The sequence below is a fragment of the Numida meleagris genome, chromosome 1, assembly GCF_002078875.1.
Source record: "Numida meleagris isolate 19003 breed g44 Domestic line chromosome 1, NumMel1.0, whole genome shotgun sequence".
NCBI lineage: Eukaryota > Metazoa > Chordata > Aves > Galliformes > Numididae > Numida > Numida meleagris.
In genome coordinates, this window is record NC_034409.1 from 57,670,154 (window position 1) to 57,688,503 (window position 18,350).

General features: G+C 41.5%; 2 protein-coding genes across 6 annotated transcripts in view; one reads left to right on the forward strand and one right to left on the reverse strand.

Annotated features, from left to right (window-relative positions):
• Positions 101 to 938, forward strand: NDUFB2 (NADH:ubiquinone oxidoreductase subunit B2). Of its 2 annotated transcripts, none has more exons than XR_002435649.1 (4): positions 101 to 261; positions 343 to 487; positions 560 to 690; positions 857 to 938. XR_002435649.1 is itself a non-coding variant. In XM_021388362.1 (4 exons), the coding sequence occupies exons 1-3, from the start codon at positions 191 to 193 to the stop codon at positions 632 to 634; spliced, it is 291 nt and encodes a 96-aa protein (XP_021244037.1). In that variant the 5' UTR covers positions 101 to 190; the 3' UTR covers positions 635 to 653; positions 761 to 938. The 2 variants fall into 2 exon arrangements, 1 of the variants encoding a protein (XP_021244037.1); XM_021388362.1 differs by having other exon boundaries at positions 560 to 653; positions 761 to 938.
• Positions 1,590 to 18,350, reverse strand: part of BRAF (B-Raf proto-oncogene, serine/threonine kinase) — an 85,358-nt gene continuing 68,597 nt past the window's right edge. For 3 of the 4 annotated variants that reach the window (XM_021388342.1, XM_021388322.1, XM_021388350.1), the window contains exons 17-19: positions 18,128 to 18,262; positions 17,129 to 17,282; positions 1,590 to 9,362 (exon numbers count right to left, since the gene is read on the reverse strand). In XM_021388342.1, coding sequence (XP_021244017.1) covers positions 9,340 to 9,362; positions 17,129 to 17,282; positions 18,128 to 18,262 — 312 coding nt within the window. In that variant the 3' untranslated portion in view covers positions 1,590 to 9,339. Of the gene's footprint in view, positions 9,363 to 13,301; positions 17,283 to 18,127; positions 18,263 to 18,350 lie in introns of those variants that run through there. The other variant, XM_021388331.1, reaches the window with a different exon arrangement.

An 18,350-nucleotide genomic window follows, 5' to 3' on the forward strand; every position in this document is an offset into this window, starting at 1 on the left:
CGGCTCCGCGTAGAGCGGGTCGACCAATTAGGACGGCCGTTGCTTGGTGAGGAGAATCAGACGAATCGGAGAGGCCGTTGTTTGTGAGGAGAAGCAGACCAATCAGAGAGGTCGTTGTTAGTGAAGGCGGAGCGGACCAATCAAAGGAGGCCGTTGCTGGGCGGTCGGCTTGTGACATTGGGGAGCCACCATGTTGGCGTCGCTGGGGCGTTCGGCGGGACGGCTGCTGCGGGTCGGCGGCGGCGCGGCCGGGAGGCGGCAGTGAGTGGGGCGGGGCGGAGGGAACGGGGCCGGGGTGAGGACGGCGGGGCCGGGAATGAGGCGGCGGCGCGTTTGTTGCAGTGCGGGCGGCGAGGTGCACATCCAGCCGCGGTACCGGCAGTTCCCAGAGCTGACGCGGGCGCAGGTGGTGCGGAGCGAGCTGCTCAGCGGCTTCATGTGGTTCTGGATCCTGTGGCACTTCTGGCACAGCTCGGACAGCGTGCTGGTGAGGCCGCCGTAGCGGCGGGGGCGGCGGGGCTGTGCCTGGGGCGAGCTCTGAGGGCCTTTCTCGGCGCAGGGCCACTTCCCGTACCCCGACTCCTCGGCCTGGACAGATGAGGAGCTCGGCATCCCACCCGATGACGCGGAGTAGGCACCGCCGGCACACAGCGGTACGGCCAAACCGCCCTCGGAGTTGCAGAGGTGAAGGTAGGGGCGGGTTTTGAACTCTTGCCTTCTCCCCTGGGGTGCTGCGTGGCTCCGTGCTGAACGGCTACAGCTGAAGGCAACAGGGTGCTGCTGAGGTCTTTCCCTGCCCTCGGCTGTAGGAGAGACTGGCCAGAACATTCTCGGGAGTCTCTTCGGTTCCTTGCAGGTCTGTGGAACTAAGGAGGCCCTGGAACTGATGCTTTGCTCTGCTGTCCTGGTCTCAATAAAGTGAGCTGTTGACAAATGTTGAGCTGTGTGGTGTTGAGTGCTGTATAAGTCGTGTTCCTTCTCTTCAAGAGCTCTAGAAGTGGGGTGCTTGAGTCCAGATGAGCCTGTTTAATCCCTATGAAGCATTTAAAGTGTGCCCCTCTAACCAAGGTAATGCATCTTTGTTCAGGCAGTGACTTACAGCTTGCATGAATGCACAGTAGGTAAGAACTTGACCACTGAGTGTTTGCCAGCCACTAGTAAGGGGCAGCAAAACTTAAGTCTTTAAATTAGTTTTTTCTGCAGGTCTAAAAGACTTCTTACTGAAACCTTACAATCAAAACCAACCTTGAGGCTTGGAGTAGCAGTTGCTACAGGAGCAGGTGCAGCTGCCTGAGGGAGAGGGGAAGGTGTGCCCAGCTCTCCTTATGCTGAGGGGGAATCTCCTTCAGGTAGCAGAAATTCAGCACTAATGTTGGGAAGTAAATGTGCTGAACACAGCATTTGAGGAAGCAGCAGCCCCGCATAAGGAAGACAAAGGGCGGTGTGTTACTCTCTAGCTTTCCCTTCATGTTTGGCCAGACTTATGTTCCAAACTAACCATACATAACCATAAACTTCTCACTCCCATTAAATTACCTCTGGAACACCGTGAAGAGAGTGACTTGGGAATGATCTGACAAACAATCTCCTTCAGACTTTTCCATGCAGTCAATCTTTATTATAGCAGTATTCTCATATTCACATCAAGTACATAGAACTTTTTGCCTTTTATATAATACAGAGTTCTTTAAATAACTTTACACAGAAATAGTTTTCTTTAATCTGAATTCAGCTATCAAATTTTAATATGTTTTAAGTCTCCATGCTCTCTAACCAAACTGGACAATATTTCCCATTGTACAAATTTACATGAGAAAAACTCCAAAATACAAATGAAGGGACAACAAAAGTAGAGGGGGAAGGAACAAACAAGAAAAATAAGTTGTATTGGCAATTACAGGGGAGACTCGAGAGGGAAAGAAGGGGGGTTGCCATGACCTCTATGTAACAGAAAACTGAAAATAAACATTTTGTTATGAATTAAAAAATAAATACAAGTTTCAAAACAATTACTCCATTGTAAGATTTTAAAAAGCAGCTATGGAAATCTACTAACACAATTGCTTTTTTTAAGTAACTGGACTGGACCTTTTATTTTGTAGTTTTAAGCCCCTCACAAACCTCTGGTGGTCAACAAAACACAGCTGAAAGGAATGTTGTGTTAGCACAATTCAAATGGGTGGGACGTACGTTTCATTGCACTAAGAAACAAAGAAATCAAATCTATATGGATTTCCCTTTCCTCTCCTTACTAGGTTGCCTCGCATAAACAAGCCTCTGCATATGAGGTAATGCCATTGTCTTGACTATATATAAAAATAATCAAGTTTAAAGGATATAGATCTCTGTATCTATAAACTTTAAACAAGCTCCCCCACAGGGTCCAACCACTGAGCGCTACACCTTCCATTGCTGTTTGTTTAATGAAACGTATGCAACAAGCCTCCTGCAGAACCCCCCCGAGACTGGTGCACCTTTCCTAATCTAGGAAAAGTAGAGCACGCTCAAGTAAGAAAGAGTGCAACCAGCGCACAGCTGGTTACAAACAGGTGTACCTGCTCCTTCAAAACAAGGCAGAGTCACAGAAGGCAACAGTGGCCAGTCTGCACGTGTGTTTTGACAGAGGGAAACAGGGATCCAATTAGGCAGCTGATGACTGATGACTTTTTGCAGGTGCTAAAGGAAAACACTAATCTGTCCAGCCCTGGGAGGCCACCCGGAGAGCTGCAGCAGGGTGGGGAGTCGTGGGCAAAGGGCTGGCAGGTGCACCCTATGGGCAGCTGGGAGGACTGCGGAGCAGACGGGCTGGCTCCCTTACCTGAACACTCGCAGACCTGCTCTAGCAGCACGGGCTCCCAGAGGAGTCTCAAGGGTGGCAGGCAGCAGGGAGCAGGACTTTTCCCCAGTCCCAACAGCTGGGATAGGAAGAAAAGCAGCAGCGTGATTTGCGTTGCCAACACGTGCAAGTTGGCCGCTGCCAGGTATCTGTCAGTTGAGAAGGGTGGAGCGGGGAGGGAAGGGGAGGCAGGTAGGACACAAGGCTCACGAAGGAATGATGTGCATTTTTGTTTTTTTGTTTTTTTACCCCTAAAGGTTCACAGCTTTGAATAAAAAAGCACATTTATTGCACTTACATTTTATTTAGACAGAGTTAATTTAATTTAAATTATGCCCTCACAATCCCCTACCATCCCAAAATAACCCGACACCCCAGTTTGGTCCATTTTGCACCCCAGACCCAACATTTGTGCCCAGACAGTGGGCTTCGTTTGTTTTCATGTTCCATCATTAAACTCACAAACAGATTTTCTTTTCAACTACGGTGATTACACAAATGCAACACAGAATGACATTCAGCAAAACAAAAATTAACCATTTTCCAAACCCAAACAAAAAAGAACACGATCCTTTGCTTTTCTGTGATACTCCAAAGCCAATGTCACACAAGGCTTACTCTGAAGTACAGCTGCTGCAAATGCCATAAGCTGGACAAAAGGGCTGGACAGGCCTCGGCTGGCTCCTAAGGGGACTGGGGAAGCTGAGCACACTGCTGCTGTGATGCTATGAAGCAAACACCTAGGCAGTTTAGAAGTTCTAAACACTCCCATCAGTTCCCTTCTCTTGGAAAAATACGGAAATAACTTCCTTGTGATTTTGTATTAAAAAAAGACAAAACGCTGTCTCTTTATGTACACTTTTAGTGCAGAACTTGGGGTCAGTAAAAGGATTTCAGATAGTTCCTGCAGCGTTAGTAAAACTTTTTTTTTTTAAAATTATACTTTGATTTCTAAAGGGAACAAAGAACAAGTTAAAATCACTCTGATTTTTTTGTATGGACTGCGCCTTCAGACATAACTGTCATTTACAATTATGCTCAAAGTCTTAGGCCAAAAAAAACAAAAGAGAAAGATCTGCAAAAGAAAAAGCACTAACAGCAAAATCTATTCTTTCGTCCTTATGGACGAATAGGTCAAATAGGACACCAGTATGCAGGTACTGCCAGAAGCCTCAGTGACCAGGCTGCAATCTGAACAGCTCACACTCAGATACACGGGTTATCCCTCAGCTGACAAGGTACCCATCATCTCCCAAAGTCAACGCGCAATGACGCTGTGCATTGTTGCGAAACTGCAAGAGGCCTGAGAAAGAGCTAAAGAAGCCTGCTGCTATTCCATAAAGCAAAATTAATTGCACTTTCAGGGCCAGGGAATTCATTCTATTTGATTACGTGAGTAGCAGCCATCAATTTCTCCCAATCTAGTTCTCATTTTTCCCCTACCGTCTCATTCTAAGATATTACGACCGTATAACTTTAGTCCTCTTCAAAGTTTTGTATTACTTCTCTTTAACAGGATCCTTGTGTCTTTGGAGAGAAAGGAGGACTTATTTATTTTTTTAATTTAAATTAACCCCATTTAGCTTTCAGTAGAACAGATTTCAAATAGCAGGTTTGCTGTAACCGAGTTAGTATACTACAGCTCCTAGCTCTGAAATGATTGTAGGCATTTCTGGGGATCTTCTCTGTTCTCCTTGCTCCTTTACAGAAGTTCACCAACTCCAAACTGCCTATCTGTATTAACAGCTATATACAAAACTACTGCATCAGAAGTAAACCAAAGCCACTGCTCCAGTTACAAAGCACCTGGTTTACATTCTGTTGTACTTTTTATGTTGCGAAGGCACATGATCATTTGGCAAACCGCAAAGACTCTTCTGGGGGATCTTTACGTAAACCATTTAACAGAAGTTCTCAGTAGCTCTATTTTCTGAAGAAAAGGTACATGCCAGTTTTAAACAGAATTTGCCCTTGGTATCCTCTATATTCTGCAGTTTTCAAAAAGTATCCTCCCTCCACAATTTCACAATTATTTAGTGCTGTCTTCGTGCTGACTTAGTAGCTTTTACGTTAGCATCATTGCTCTGCTCTTTTAATGATTGCATTTTCTAGGTAAGAAGTAATGAAGCAATGCCAAAAGGTATTTAAAATGCATGCCAAAACAAACATAGAGTGCAAACACGTATTAACATGGCTGCAGTAAACAGTTTGTTTCATAAACTTCTATGTAAAACGAACAACAGAAAACCCGGCAACTTCAAAGTGATGCCGTAGCAATCCACTCATGCAGCTGATTTTTCAGTGAACTTGATTGTACCTAGAAGCTTTGCCTGCCATATTGTGCTACTGGTGAAACGTTTTTCAACAGACAGAAGACACATTGTCTACAGTACTATGAATAGTTTGTGCTACGCATGTTGTACTCACAGTCAAGAGAGGAATTACACTGATAGGCGGTAAAGGTGTGAAATGTCTACATGGTCCTTCCCCAAATCTAGCCCCTTTGGTTATCAAACCCTTAACATATAGCTGATTGTAAGGTTTCTGGGGATCTGGCTTCTCCAAATACTCTGCAAAACGCTGGAGGCGCACACAGAAACAACCCTATTTATGCACGACTTACAGTGTTTCTCCCCCTCCCCTATTGGGGCATTTGTGGAATATGTGGTATTTATCAACAGCCAGCATTTCATTCATTTTATGTTATAAAGGCCAAATTCTGCCTCTGATGAGCACATACTAGTCCAGGCAACGCTGAGAAGCGTTGGCTCCGTGAGGCCTCAAATGTTCTGCATCGCCATCAGCTACTAAAGCATTCCAGTACAAGAAAAGATTATTTTAGGTATGCATGAAAAGTAGAAGGGGATTCATTTCATGGCACGCATGAATTTAAGGAATAGTTAAAAAACCCACTGAGCTAATTGTATCTGGGGCATATAGGACTCATTCGCACAGAAACTTTCAAGATAACCAGGCCTTTGTGCTGATACTTTTTGGCTTAAGCCCCTGCAGTGTTCCAGTTCCAGTGAATATGCCATAGGAAACAATCACATACTGAACAGGGAGATGTAACAGGTCTCTTCTAACTGTTTGGAAAGGCAGAGGGGAAGGTGTGCGTGTGTGGTGAATGAAGACCTCATGAGTAGCTGGGATTGGATACTGGTAGTTTTGAAAAGTCATTAGATACTGCAGTGCTGAAAGCAATGTGTCTGTCTAGATGTTAGTCCCAACATATGCACACAAAATACATGCTATCATTTCTACACTATGGCATGTGCTCATGTTTGGGACATCATAGAAAAGCATAAGAGATTTGGTGCAATTGATGTGAATGTATTTGTCGTTTCATTTCAATTTATTTCCTGCATTCCACTGCTACACAGGATACTCAGTTCTTGTCTATTCATCTCTCCTTTCACTAAACATCTACAGGGCACCTTTAAGACTGATCCTGATGGCATGCGAGACATCCAGAACAATTCTTGAAAGATTAAAAAAAAATTGCAATTATTTACAAACCAAATTTCTTCCAATTTTTTCCACGAGTGTTACGTGGGACCTCTTAAAGAGAAACACAAAACTACAGCTATACAAAGGGAAACAAACAAATGTGAAAGCCAGTAGAAACGCATCCTGAAAGGACTTCTCTAAACAGCAGCCAAACAACTTGCACATTCCTCAGGGAAAAAATAAAAACAAACAAAACAGAGAAACAAAACAAAGAAACCCCAAATAAGAAAAACAACCAACGAGACAAAGACCATGTGTTACTTATAAAGTGCTTTGCATGGACAAGGAGAGCAATTTTCCTTGTGCTTTTCCTATGGGCTCAAGAAGCATACTGTAGACTAATGGATAATGAATCTTCACAAAAATAAGTTCATTTTAAGCAAAGGAATTCCTAACAGTTATATTTTAGCAGTTTTCTGCTAGCATGACCTCGTGGAAGGAAACTAGGGCTCTTAACAAGCTCTGTGAAACAAATGACTCTCGAACTACCTGTACACAGTCGCTCAGATAACAGTTTCTTTCAAGAGAATATCAATTTCCAGTATGCCCTTCATTTACGAACTAGGCACTGCCTGCTCAAGGGCTGACACAACGCACGGGGTGGCCTCACCCTCCTGGAGCTCACAGGTGCGCGTGCCCCCGGCCTGCTGAGCGCACGGCCCCACACCGCTTCCACCTGGGCTCCGTGCCCACCTCAGCGCCCGCTCCGTGCATTCTTGCTCCGCACCATCGCTCACCTCAGCAGCTTCTCCGCACTGGGAAGTGGCTATTGCTACTATTGAAGTTCCTGCCAATCTCAATAAGGAGAAAAGCCTTACAGCATCTGAAGACCCACAGCAGACAAGAAAAAAAATTGTGCTTTTTCTTTTTCTTTTTTTTTTTTTTAAATGCATCCTGTACACAAAGTCGATTCTATTCATGTATCAACATGAATCGCGTCATTCTTGTAGTGACTATTAAGTCATTTACTATTGCTGTCTTGCTAATGTTTGTGGAATTAATATGAATACACAGTATTTCAGTTATAATTCCCACTTCAGATTAGTCGGGTCCCTATAACCCCAGTAAATATTTACTGACAAAAAGAACAGACTACCAGCAACGCCACAGAACTCCGGGCCTTTAGAAGCACATTCCACTACCGATGTGTGTTTCTCCCGTAGCCTGGGAGCAGCGTTCTGCAGGCAGGAACAGTCCAACTCCTTGCGAGGGAAGGACAGCGTCCTCGCCCCTTACACAGTTTAGTACGGACAGCACATTACACACATTTAACTCCTTCATTTATTTGCCATGATCGTGATTAACACCCTCCTCTCCCCAGGAACCTCCCATCTAGAGGTGGGTCAATTCTCCTGCCTCAGGTGGGGTGGTACGGGGCAGACAGGAATCAAGTCCTGAAAACTTCTGAGCTTGAATTTCTTTCTAACGTGGTCTGACTTGCCTCTGTACAAATAATTTACACGTAATACCACATACCAGAGAACTCTGCAAACAGATCACATCACAAGATATTCTACTAGAGGTAAACAATGTGCGGAATTGGATGAGTTATTTTCCCTGACTGGGTAACTTGTCAGAAAGCTACCAACCGTTTGAAAACCAGGACTGGAGGACAGGAAAACAGAGCACTCTAAAGTAGATACCGCCACCGTCATCCTAGTTTGCAAAGAGTACAAAAGGGAAAGACGAACGGAAGGGAAAGAGATCACAGGGAAGGAAGCAATGTGAGGAGAAGTAATCAGTGTAGATCCAGCAAGTACCGTTTTGTTTTGATCGCACAACTTGCCATTAGGACAAGATGCTCCACATTTACACACACACTTATCAGAGGACGTTTAGCTAACAGGATAAAAATCCTTTAAAAAAAAAAAAAAGCTCCCGAAAGTACCAAAACAATTGATGGAATGTCTAATTCTAGGGGGTTCTGTATTTGTATTCAATTCAACCTGAGAACTTTTTCCTCATTTATGAAAACATTACATATTGGTAAGGTACCTGGCATTAACCTGCACCCTCATTTAAAATAAAACTTTTAAAGTAGGTACATACACCATTCACAGCCTGTATCAGGAATTTACAGACTTCAGATGCTGCGGTAGCATCTTTGATAAATATATTGTATCATATGATACAAAGAAACAAAGGACAATCTCGCTACATTTTTTTTTTTAAACTTCAGTTTGTTGCTGGACCAACAAAAGAAGGATCTACGTAACCCTTCTAAAAGATGTTATATATGCACACACCAAGAAAATACTGGAAAAGGAAAAGGTTAAGGTTGGTGGTTGTCGTTTGTTTTTTGAGGAAGTGATAAAGTGAATCTGAAAAAAAGTGCAGCAGCATCCCCTTTTCCTTCAGGTGAATCTCTTTGCCTTCAGGGTAACACCATCTCCGGCTCCCACCACCCCTCACTTTTTAGTTTTACTGGAATAGAACCCAAAAGTTTAGAATTAGGCGTTTGACATTCTAATACAGTGAAAAGGGGATACTGCATTGTCCACAAACCAGTGAGTACACCAGGAAAAGAGATCAGAACGAAGGATGATTCTTTTAATTAGCACTCATCAGATATTCAGCCTCTGATGATACGTTGTTAGAGGGAGAAAGCCGACCAGCAGACCATCCAAAGCAAGTCTCCTAAGTGGCAGCAGCAGCTCCATCCCCTCATGCCTGAGCACCAAAGTCAAACCACGAGCGCCCTCTCCTCTCTCCTGGGAATGATGCCAACGGCTCAGGCAGCCACTGTGGGTCTCCGAATGCACGTGGTGTTTTGTGTTGAAGGAGAAACACTGGCAGCAGAGTATTCTGGTTCCTAAAAAGGTACTTTTTCCCATTGTGTTGGACTGGCAGTTCCATTCCGCTCCACTTTTAAGCTTATGGATATCTTTTCTAAATTACTTTAGGTTTGTCGGAGCAGAATAGAGTTTTGATGTTAAGAAACGGTAGGAACACAAGACTTAAATAACAGAGTGGGTGCTGCCATGGTGCTGTGGCTACTTGAACGCTGCAAATTCTCCTGTAGAGGGAGGACAAGAGCTTGGTTTAAAAAGTGATTTCAGTTATGAGGTGGTCAGAGATTTTCTCCAGACTAGTTGAACATTAGGTTGAATATAAAAGATGTTAAAAATGCAAACTGTTAAAATTAAAGCATAAAGGAAACATAGTGAAAGAATACTGAATACAGACCCAACTTACTTTACCGAAAAAGAATTTCCTGAAAGCAAGCTATACCCATTCTCCCCAGGACAGAGGTCTGTAAGTTCAAGCAGAGACTAATTCATCATGCATTTAAAAATAAAATGTGTCAATTAAATTTCACTTTAAACTCCCTATTGCACATATCCTCCTGAGAAGCAACAATTGCAATGAATGCATCAGACTGCAACCTACTTTCCATCCTGGTAAAGCTGGTTTAGTAGCAAAGAACTGTTTGACACACCCATTAACCTTTAAAGACTATATATAGTAAAGTGCCTTAAAATTAAACCCGTACTAAAGAATGCTAGCAGCTGGTTCATAGACCAACATAGTAAATTACTGTGAGAAAATGAGGACTGGTGAGACTGTCTCCTTACTCCGAGAACAGAAATTAGGCCTCACTAACAAACAGAGAGCACAAGAAATAAAAACAACCCTGTGCTCACTTCAGAACTACTGAATAAACTGTAATTCTACACATTTCTTTCACATGCAATCATCTCATGAAACTGCACAGTTTTAGTCTCAGCACACTACGGAACAGACTGATAGTCACATTTCAGAGATGAAGGAACTATGGCAGAGAGTAAAATTGCTGCCCAAGGTCTTAAGAAGTTACCAGTCTTAAACAGAAGCTGAAAGTAAGATAGTAATCTCCTTAATCCTGTGCTTTAGCCAAAAACATTCCCTGCCACCCACAGAAACTGTATTCTACAGGGTGTGCAAAGATGCTTAACAAAAGAAACTAACTATAGAGTGGAAGAAAAAGAAATGCACACATTGCTTCCTATTGCTGGGTTCCAAATAAATTTTAGGTTAGTTTACATCCCTTTCTTGACAGTACTCCTCAGAGCTCTAGCAATAAAGGAGTGAAACAGACAGAATAGACCCAACAGAAGTGTTACCACATCCAAACAGCTGTCCCCTGTTCAAGAGCAATTGTTTTCATTTTTCTCAACAGTTTTATTCTGAATATTGGAAACAAACTAGAAATATCCCTGCAGACAGAATTTTACAGTGGCAGCATTCATTCCATGGAATGTCTTATTTTATAAAGAAGGGAATCAAGAAAATGGTCAGCAGCCTGTATGTGGAAGGGGGAAGAAAGCGAATCTATGGGCCTGGCAGGAAGAGCTGATACAACGGATTTAAGCAACAGAAAGCAATTAGGGAGAGAGGAGAGGACCCTATGCCACACAGGAGATGAGAAGAGAGTGCAACCAAGGTCTGAAGTATGAGAGCTGTAATGGATTTCAAGCTCTGCGTGTCCTAATAGTCTGTGGTGGTAGTTGCAACAGTGTAAAAAACAAGACAAACACCTTCATGGTGAGTCTAATCCACCTCCTCCTCCTTTTTTAAAAAAACTAATTCTACCAATGTCATGGTTTTATGATTTTTGGTTATTGGTATTCCACATCGTAACATCATGTAGTGTATGTACCTGGTTCTCAGAAGAGAAGGACTACTACATTCCCCAGGGGGATTTTGCTCCTCTGTTACCGTTTCCGGTCAGAGGGAAAGATAAAAACTCGCAGATCACGAGACCTTGCTCTCTTTCTTTCTGCCCATCTCTCATCCCGGCAGCATCACGCTCCCCAGCTGTCTTATCGTCGGTATTAGAGTAAGGCCTACCTTGATTTTTGGACATTCTCTCTCATTGTATTGGATTTACTAGCTTAAATTGTAATTACATTGTATTATAGTGTGTTGCTTGCATTCCGATATCTTATTTAGTAAATTAGTTTGTTTCTCCTCAGATTGTTGCCGCTGTTTTTGCTCTCAGGCCCATCTCCCTACTCTTTTTTCCCTTTTCCCTTTTCCCGGGGTGTGGGTCCGTGGGTCCCCCGCCCCATTCATCATGGAACCGGGCTGAACGCCTGTAAACCATTGACAACCAACAGACAAAACTCATGCTCTAAAATAAAATTGCTATTTCATAGTTTTGCTTCCTTCTCTTTGGCAAATTTCACCAATTGCCTGATTCTCTTCACAGTATCTTCTAGTAGTACCTCAATTTTTGTACTTCCCTTCCCCCTCTGTCCTTATACTCTTTTAAGAGAAGGACAAAGAAGTCATCAAGTATTAGCCTCACAGGCAATCCTTAAGAATGACATTCATGCTTAGCTACACTTTCAAAACATGCTCTACTTATTTTCTCAGTCTGCTTTCCTAAACTGCTGATTAAAGATCAATTTATAAACAAGAGATTGCTCCCTCATTACTCATCTTGTCCTTCTGCCCATTTCTGGTAATAATTCAGCTTTTAATAGTTGTACAGGGATTTCAGAAGATAAAAGATGAGCCATTAATTAGGAAAGGGCAATGGGAAAACAGAAGAAGTCAGGAAGTATTTGAGACAGGATAGTACCTTTAAAAGTTGATTTTTAGACTTTTCTTCCACTGAAATAAAACTTTAGCAAAATACTTTTTTTCTGTGACAAGCTAATGCTAAACTAATCTCTCTTTTCAAAACTGAGGTGTTAACCTGCTCTCAAATTGATATGTGACCAAATACATAACATGTTCATCTAATAATTGGATTATGTACATTGAACATATATAAAATGTGGGTATCAGTAACAGCTTTCTCTAGATCAGGAACGCAGACAGCCATATCTATCTTCAAGGGCTGCTTCAAAAGTAATACATCCAATTTTATTATGTTGGTGGTATGGCAGTGGAGGTTGAACCTTCCTGCCAATATTGCGTTACATGTTGCCATACAACAGATGGCAGCAGAGGGACACTCCGACACAACAGGGTCTGACAGAAGTGCATATGAAGCACACAAAGGTGTGTCACTGAATTCCTCCATATGGAAAAAAAAGGCACTCACTGACATTCATTAAAGCTTGTGAATGTTTATGGAGACCAAATAGTGGATGTGAGCACAGTGAGGCTGTGGGTGGTGCATTTCAGCATTGGAGACTGTGACATGAAACACAAATCATGTTCCAGACAGCTGTCATACCATGAAATAAAGAGCATCTTGATACCAAGGGATTACAACCCGAGAACTGTTACAGAGCTGAATATCGGCATCAGTGCATTAGAAATGATGGTGGCACTGTTGGAATATTTCAAAGTTTGCACCAAGACGGTCTTATGAATGCTCACACGGGAACAGAAAGAACAGCATATGCAAGTTTGTCAGGATCTAACCAATATGAGGCTGGAGGTGACAGTTTCCCAGATCACATCATTTCCCACAATGAGACGTGGGGTCACCATTATGAGATGGAGTCAAAACAACAGTTCATGGAGTGGCGATGTGAATTCTTCATTGAAGAAAAAAGTTCAAGACGCAGCCCTCAGCAGGTAAAGTGATGTGCACTGTCTTTTGGGATAGGAAAGGGGTAATCCTTCTGGATTTCCTGGAACACAGACAGACCGTCAACTCTGATGACTACATCACAATGCTGCCTAAGCTGAAGGCTCAAAATTCCAGAGTCAGGCCAGAGAAGAAGACAGCCTTTCTCTTGCATGATAATGCCAGGCCCCATACTGGTTTGATGACGATCAGGCACAGTCAATCTTGACTGTACTGTCCTACCACAGGCATTGTATAGTCCTGATTTGGTGCCTTCTGACTTCCATCTGTTTGGGCTCATGAAAGATGGACTGCGTGGACAACAGTTTCCTAGCAATGATGCCATCATAGCAGCTGTGAAACAGTGTGTCACCTCCACTGGTACAGATTTTTATGAATGCGGCATGCAGACTCTTGTTCATTGCTGGTGAAAATGCATAGCTAATGGCGGTGACTACGTTGAAAACTAGTGCTTTGTAGCTGAGAATATGTTCTATCAAACAGTGTTACTGTGCTCTTTATATCTGTTGTAGTTTCAATGGAAATAAATAGGAGGCATTACTTTCAGAGAAGCATATATACATTACAGGAATTATCTACCATGTTAGGTGAAAAGAGAACTTTCTAAGGACTTACGAATATACTTATGTCACCCTTTCCTATCATAAGATGTAAAATATCTGTAGCTGGTTCTTTTATCTTCCAAAAGGAACTCTATATGGATGAGGGGGAGAAAGCACAGGCAACTTCTTCCCAAGACTCATGATGAACACAGGTAAGTGAAACAAGCTGAACTATGAATTCACTGTTTTTCTGGTCTGGCCTGAGAGCACTGAACCGATGCAATGAAGACAGCTTTAGGAATGTGCCCTGTTATGGCCTGTCCTGCAGAAACAGGATCAACCTGACTGCCCAGATAAGTCTTTGGACCCAGATAAGTCTTTGGACAGTCAAAGCTAATGTAAACGGGGACTACTGTGTTTGCACTGTGTCTCCTGACTAGACCGTTGAGCGCTAACATCCCTGTTATGCAGGCATCACCAGTTTTTTTTCCAGTTTGTTGCTACAGTCTTTCCATGTTTGTCACATGCAAAGTAAGTGGAAATCATTTTAAATGCACGCCTTCAAAAAAAATTGTACTAAAAAAGATGACCAGGTTCTTTCATGCTGTGTCCTAACAATATATATTATAAGGGCATTTTCTGAGTGAATCAGCTGCCCCTTATTTCTGGAAGGATTTAGTATGCAGGTACAACCTTTACTATCACAAAATCAAAAGCAAACTGGATTTCTGAGGTCACCTAGATATCTTAGTGACATCTTAATGTTCCTCTTATCCCAGATTAGATGCCACATTTCTCAGAAGAATTGGTAAGAGAAGAATGGTTCCCTTCCAGGCCCATGCCAGCCTTGTCTAATGAAGTATTTAGAGAAGAGAAAGTATTTCTACTCCAAATGCACCAACTTGCCTGGATTACGTTCAGAGACATAGAAAAAAAAAACACAGAAAGAAGCAGTTTTCCATCAGATCTTGTACTGATCTTCTAGTACAGATACCATCCACTGGCTAAATTAAGTATTTGCAACAGGCCCTGATGTGGGCCTGAAAAATATGCAGCAGCATTTAAGAGGATCTGGTCCTTCTAGAAGATACCAAGACAGATTTTGTTTCTGTACTCAGATGTAGAGAAGTAAAGAAAAAAGAGATCTCAGAAAGTACGAGTTACCCATTCAAGCAAGTCTGGTTTGTTACAGACCTGTTTTCAGGGCATATAGGTATTTGTTTCTAAACAGCATAACTGAGTCACATCTCAGAGAACACTGACCGAAATCCACAGGTGTATTTAAGCATTTCTATGCTATATATGTTTCAGAATTCCACTGAAGCAAGAATTATAAACTATGTAAATTAAACACCTAAATGCCTGTATTTCAGATAAAGATAATGATCAACAAAACTGGACGTTTTTTCAGGCTTGATAAAATGCTTAGTAAGAAGCTAGGGTCATGTTACCATCATGGATCCCTAAGCGTGCTTGATGTGTAAGAAAATCAAGTGACACAGGAAAAATTCTGATGCAGTGACCACACAGAAGAAAGTTGGACAAAACATGTCCAAGGACGGCAGTATTTTTCCCCACATAAACTATAGTTCCTGTAGCAATGAAGAACTGTCTTTCACAACTAAGTCTACCTCAAGGAATAATTTGCTTGAATTGAGCTGGCAGACCCAAAAAGATAAAGATTGAGCAGGGTAGTAATGCATCCTACATTACTCTCAGAGCAGTGAAACGGGATGCCACATTTCTAGATTTTGCAGAAAACGCAACAGCCCTCCTCTTACTATTTACTAACATAAGCATTGCAGCCTGCACTAAATAGCACATCCCAAAGATTGAGAAGCATTCCTCTGGACTGTCTAAAATTTAAAAGAACAAAAAAATAAGAGCAAGAGGACAAAAAACATTTTAATCCTGTTTTCATTTTAAGATAGGCCTGTCAAAACTACCAAGAAAGATGAGGAACAAGTTTACTAAAATAATAACAACTCGCATCCTTAATAACTATTTCCATAAGACCTAGATTTCAACAGATGAATTTTCTTGACTAACATAAAGAGAAAAGTTAGTTCCAAAACTGTTCTAACAGTAGAAGCCAAGAAGACCATTAGAATATGGTCAGAAAGTGTACAGATTGCTTACATTGCTTTAAGCTCTTTAATTCTCCCATTTTAAAAGGCTCAGTTTCCAGAAAGAAGCAGAAAGGAAAACCATTGTGGAATTTCTTGATCCATTTCAAAAACATATTGCTAGCAACATGCAAGCTTCCCCTGTAAGTACACAATTCAGAAGCTATTAAGAACATTTCTGGCCATTTAAGTCCTAACAAGAGCAGCAATAGCTTGTTTCTGATGCAGAAGAATCTGTAAAGATGAACAGCTTAACAGTTTTAAACAAACAAAACCACATAATTAATTTCAAAATATGCAAGAACACAGTCATTAATAACATTACTGCTTGTTTTCATATCTGACATCAAAAACTGATGTAACCTGAACCAGTACTCTGATTCACCTGTTCCACAGGAATGGTCCAGAGAAAAATAAAATCTTTCAAGTGAGCTGACAGGATCTTGATAAGGTTTCTAGCTTTCTCAGTTAGATATCTAGTCTAACCGATTCAGTTCTAGTCCAACTAGCAGCTTTATATGGAAATGAAAAAAACAATCTCTCACTGAAGTATGTGCTGTAGTGTTATAAACAATATTAAAGTAATTAAAAAATGTCACCTTAGAATTTATGGTATAATACTGATTTCCATGAAAACAACTAATTTTCAAATTTTCTTTTCCTGCTATGGGTGTTTGCAGCTTTTTTCTCTTGAAGTATTTGGTTATGCTCCAGACTTGATTTTTTTTTTTAACTTTAATTTTGAAGTTCTTGCTAATTGAAAGGCAGAGGGGCTGTTACCAGTAATACTCTTGCAGCTCAGCAAAAGCAGAGATTCAGAATTTCTTCTGTGTTGCATTGTAATAGAACACTTTGAGATGGTCTAAACTATAGCAAGTCAGAGCATTAAGGAAAAAATAAAAACTAAAACAAAACAAAACACCCAGCCTCCCCCCCAAGAAAACAAGCCACCACTCCTCTACAAGAAGAGATGTTCTCTAAACAGCTCTATTTTAAAACCTTAACTTTCAGAAGAGTCATACATCACTAAGGTCTTTCTTTGGAGGCTATGTGCTCCTGCTCACTTCTGCTAACTGCAAGAAGTTTTAACTGCACTCAGCCTTGAAGCTAAGTTCAGTTCTCCAATTGTTTCCCACATATGAGTAGTATTACTAACTGAAAAATCTAAAGCCTTATGCTCATAAATAATGAACTCAATTGGAAAAAATAATGTGTTTTGAGTAGATTAACAATAAATATACTCTTAAGTAACTAATTCAAATCAATAAACTGGGCAAAAACGACACCCAACGATCTTTAGAAGAGTTTTGCTTATTTTGAAGTGACTTTTCCCATTTCTCTTTTAAGTAACCTTATAATTCTTCTTGTGCCAGCTGTTCCCAAGACATTCCTTACCAGCACAGACTTGTGCTAGGACATTCAATGCCCCGTGTTAGGAAATGAGTCTTCATTCCCTCAGTAAACCTTAAAAAGTAGCTGGTAGAAACTGAGAACGTACATATGTGTTGCACACGTAGGAACACACCAGCACACGGGCACACAGGCACATGCTTTCACATTTCTTTTCAGTGTACTGGAAACCCACCGTATCCCCCTGCTTGGATGGGCGTTTTTGGAGAAGCACAAGCATATAGACTAAAATCCTCGGTCTGGAAGCCAGCCCGGTTTAGTGACGGCTCAGATGCACTGCGGTGAATTTTTGGCAACGACCGGGCCAGAAGCTCAATGGAGGCAAGAATCTAAAACAAGCAGAAAACAAGTGATCGAATCCATCATTCTCAAGTTGCTATAATCTCTTAAAACCAAAGGCAGAGCATCCATTAACTAAAAAAATATAAAAAAATGTTACACACACATTTTAACAGAAACTTAAAAAAAAAAAAATAGATGACTGTATTTCACTCTGGTGTTCAGATCCTCGTAAGACGAAAAGGACATTTTGTGAAGAAACTGCCTCTTTCCCCTTTAAGAGGGCATTTTGATTTTCCTCTCTAAGCATAAGGAATATAGTTGCCCTTTATTTGCCTCCTCCTTTATGCACTAGTATCTGTACTTATCATTGCTGCAAATAAAATCAGCCTTGGAAGCTGTCTCCCTAATACCATTCACCAAAAAGCCAGCAGGTGGAGCTCAGTTTTCTTTTTAAAGTGCTTCGGTACATCCAAAACAAAATAAGGGTCCTCCTGCCCCAAGCTTTTGAAATCCAAACTTTCCACAGCAGGCACAATAAATAAAGTTTTATCACAAAAATATCAGCCTCCTCTCATAAAGCCTAGGGGACAGGAAGGAGGGGAGCGTAAAGAGTTCAGAGAACAACTTCTAATTCATGCGCCTAATCGTAATCATTAATTTCACTATTTCCCAGGAAATTTTCTCCAACAAATAAATGCCAAATACAAGTCACATTAATACCTGCTTTTTGAATTGAAAATTAACATTTCTAATTAAACAGCTCTAACTAGCTAGTACTCTTACAAAATCCTGCTGCACTACTAAAAAAAAATCTTGCACTAGTCAGTGAGTTCTTCATTTTTCATATTCAGATTGTGAAGTCTACTGAGAACTAAAGAGAAACATTCCTCACCTGTGGAAAAAGAGGTCTCTCATCTCTTTTCTTTTTCAAGCATTCTGCCATTAGTCTCTTCATAGCTTTCGGACAGTTACTTCTTACTTTGCTGAGGTCTGGAGATAGATATCCTCGTCCCACCATAAAAATTATCTTTATTTTAGAGAAGAAAAAAGAGGAAGGGGGAAGAAGATAAGCTCATAAAATGAACAGCAAAAGCGACAAAAAAGGTGAATGTTTT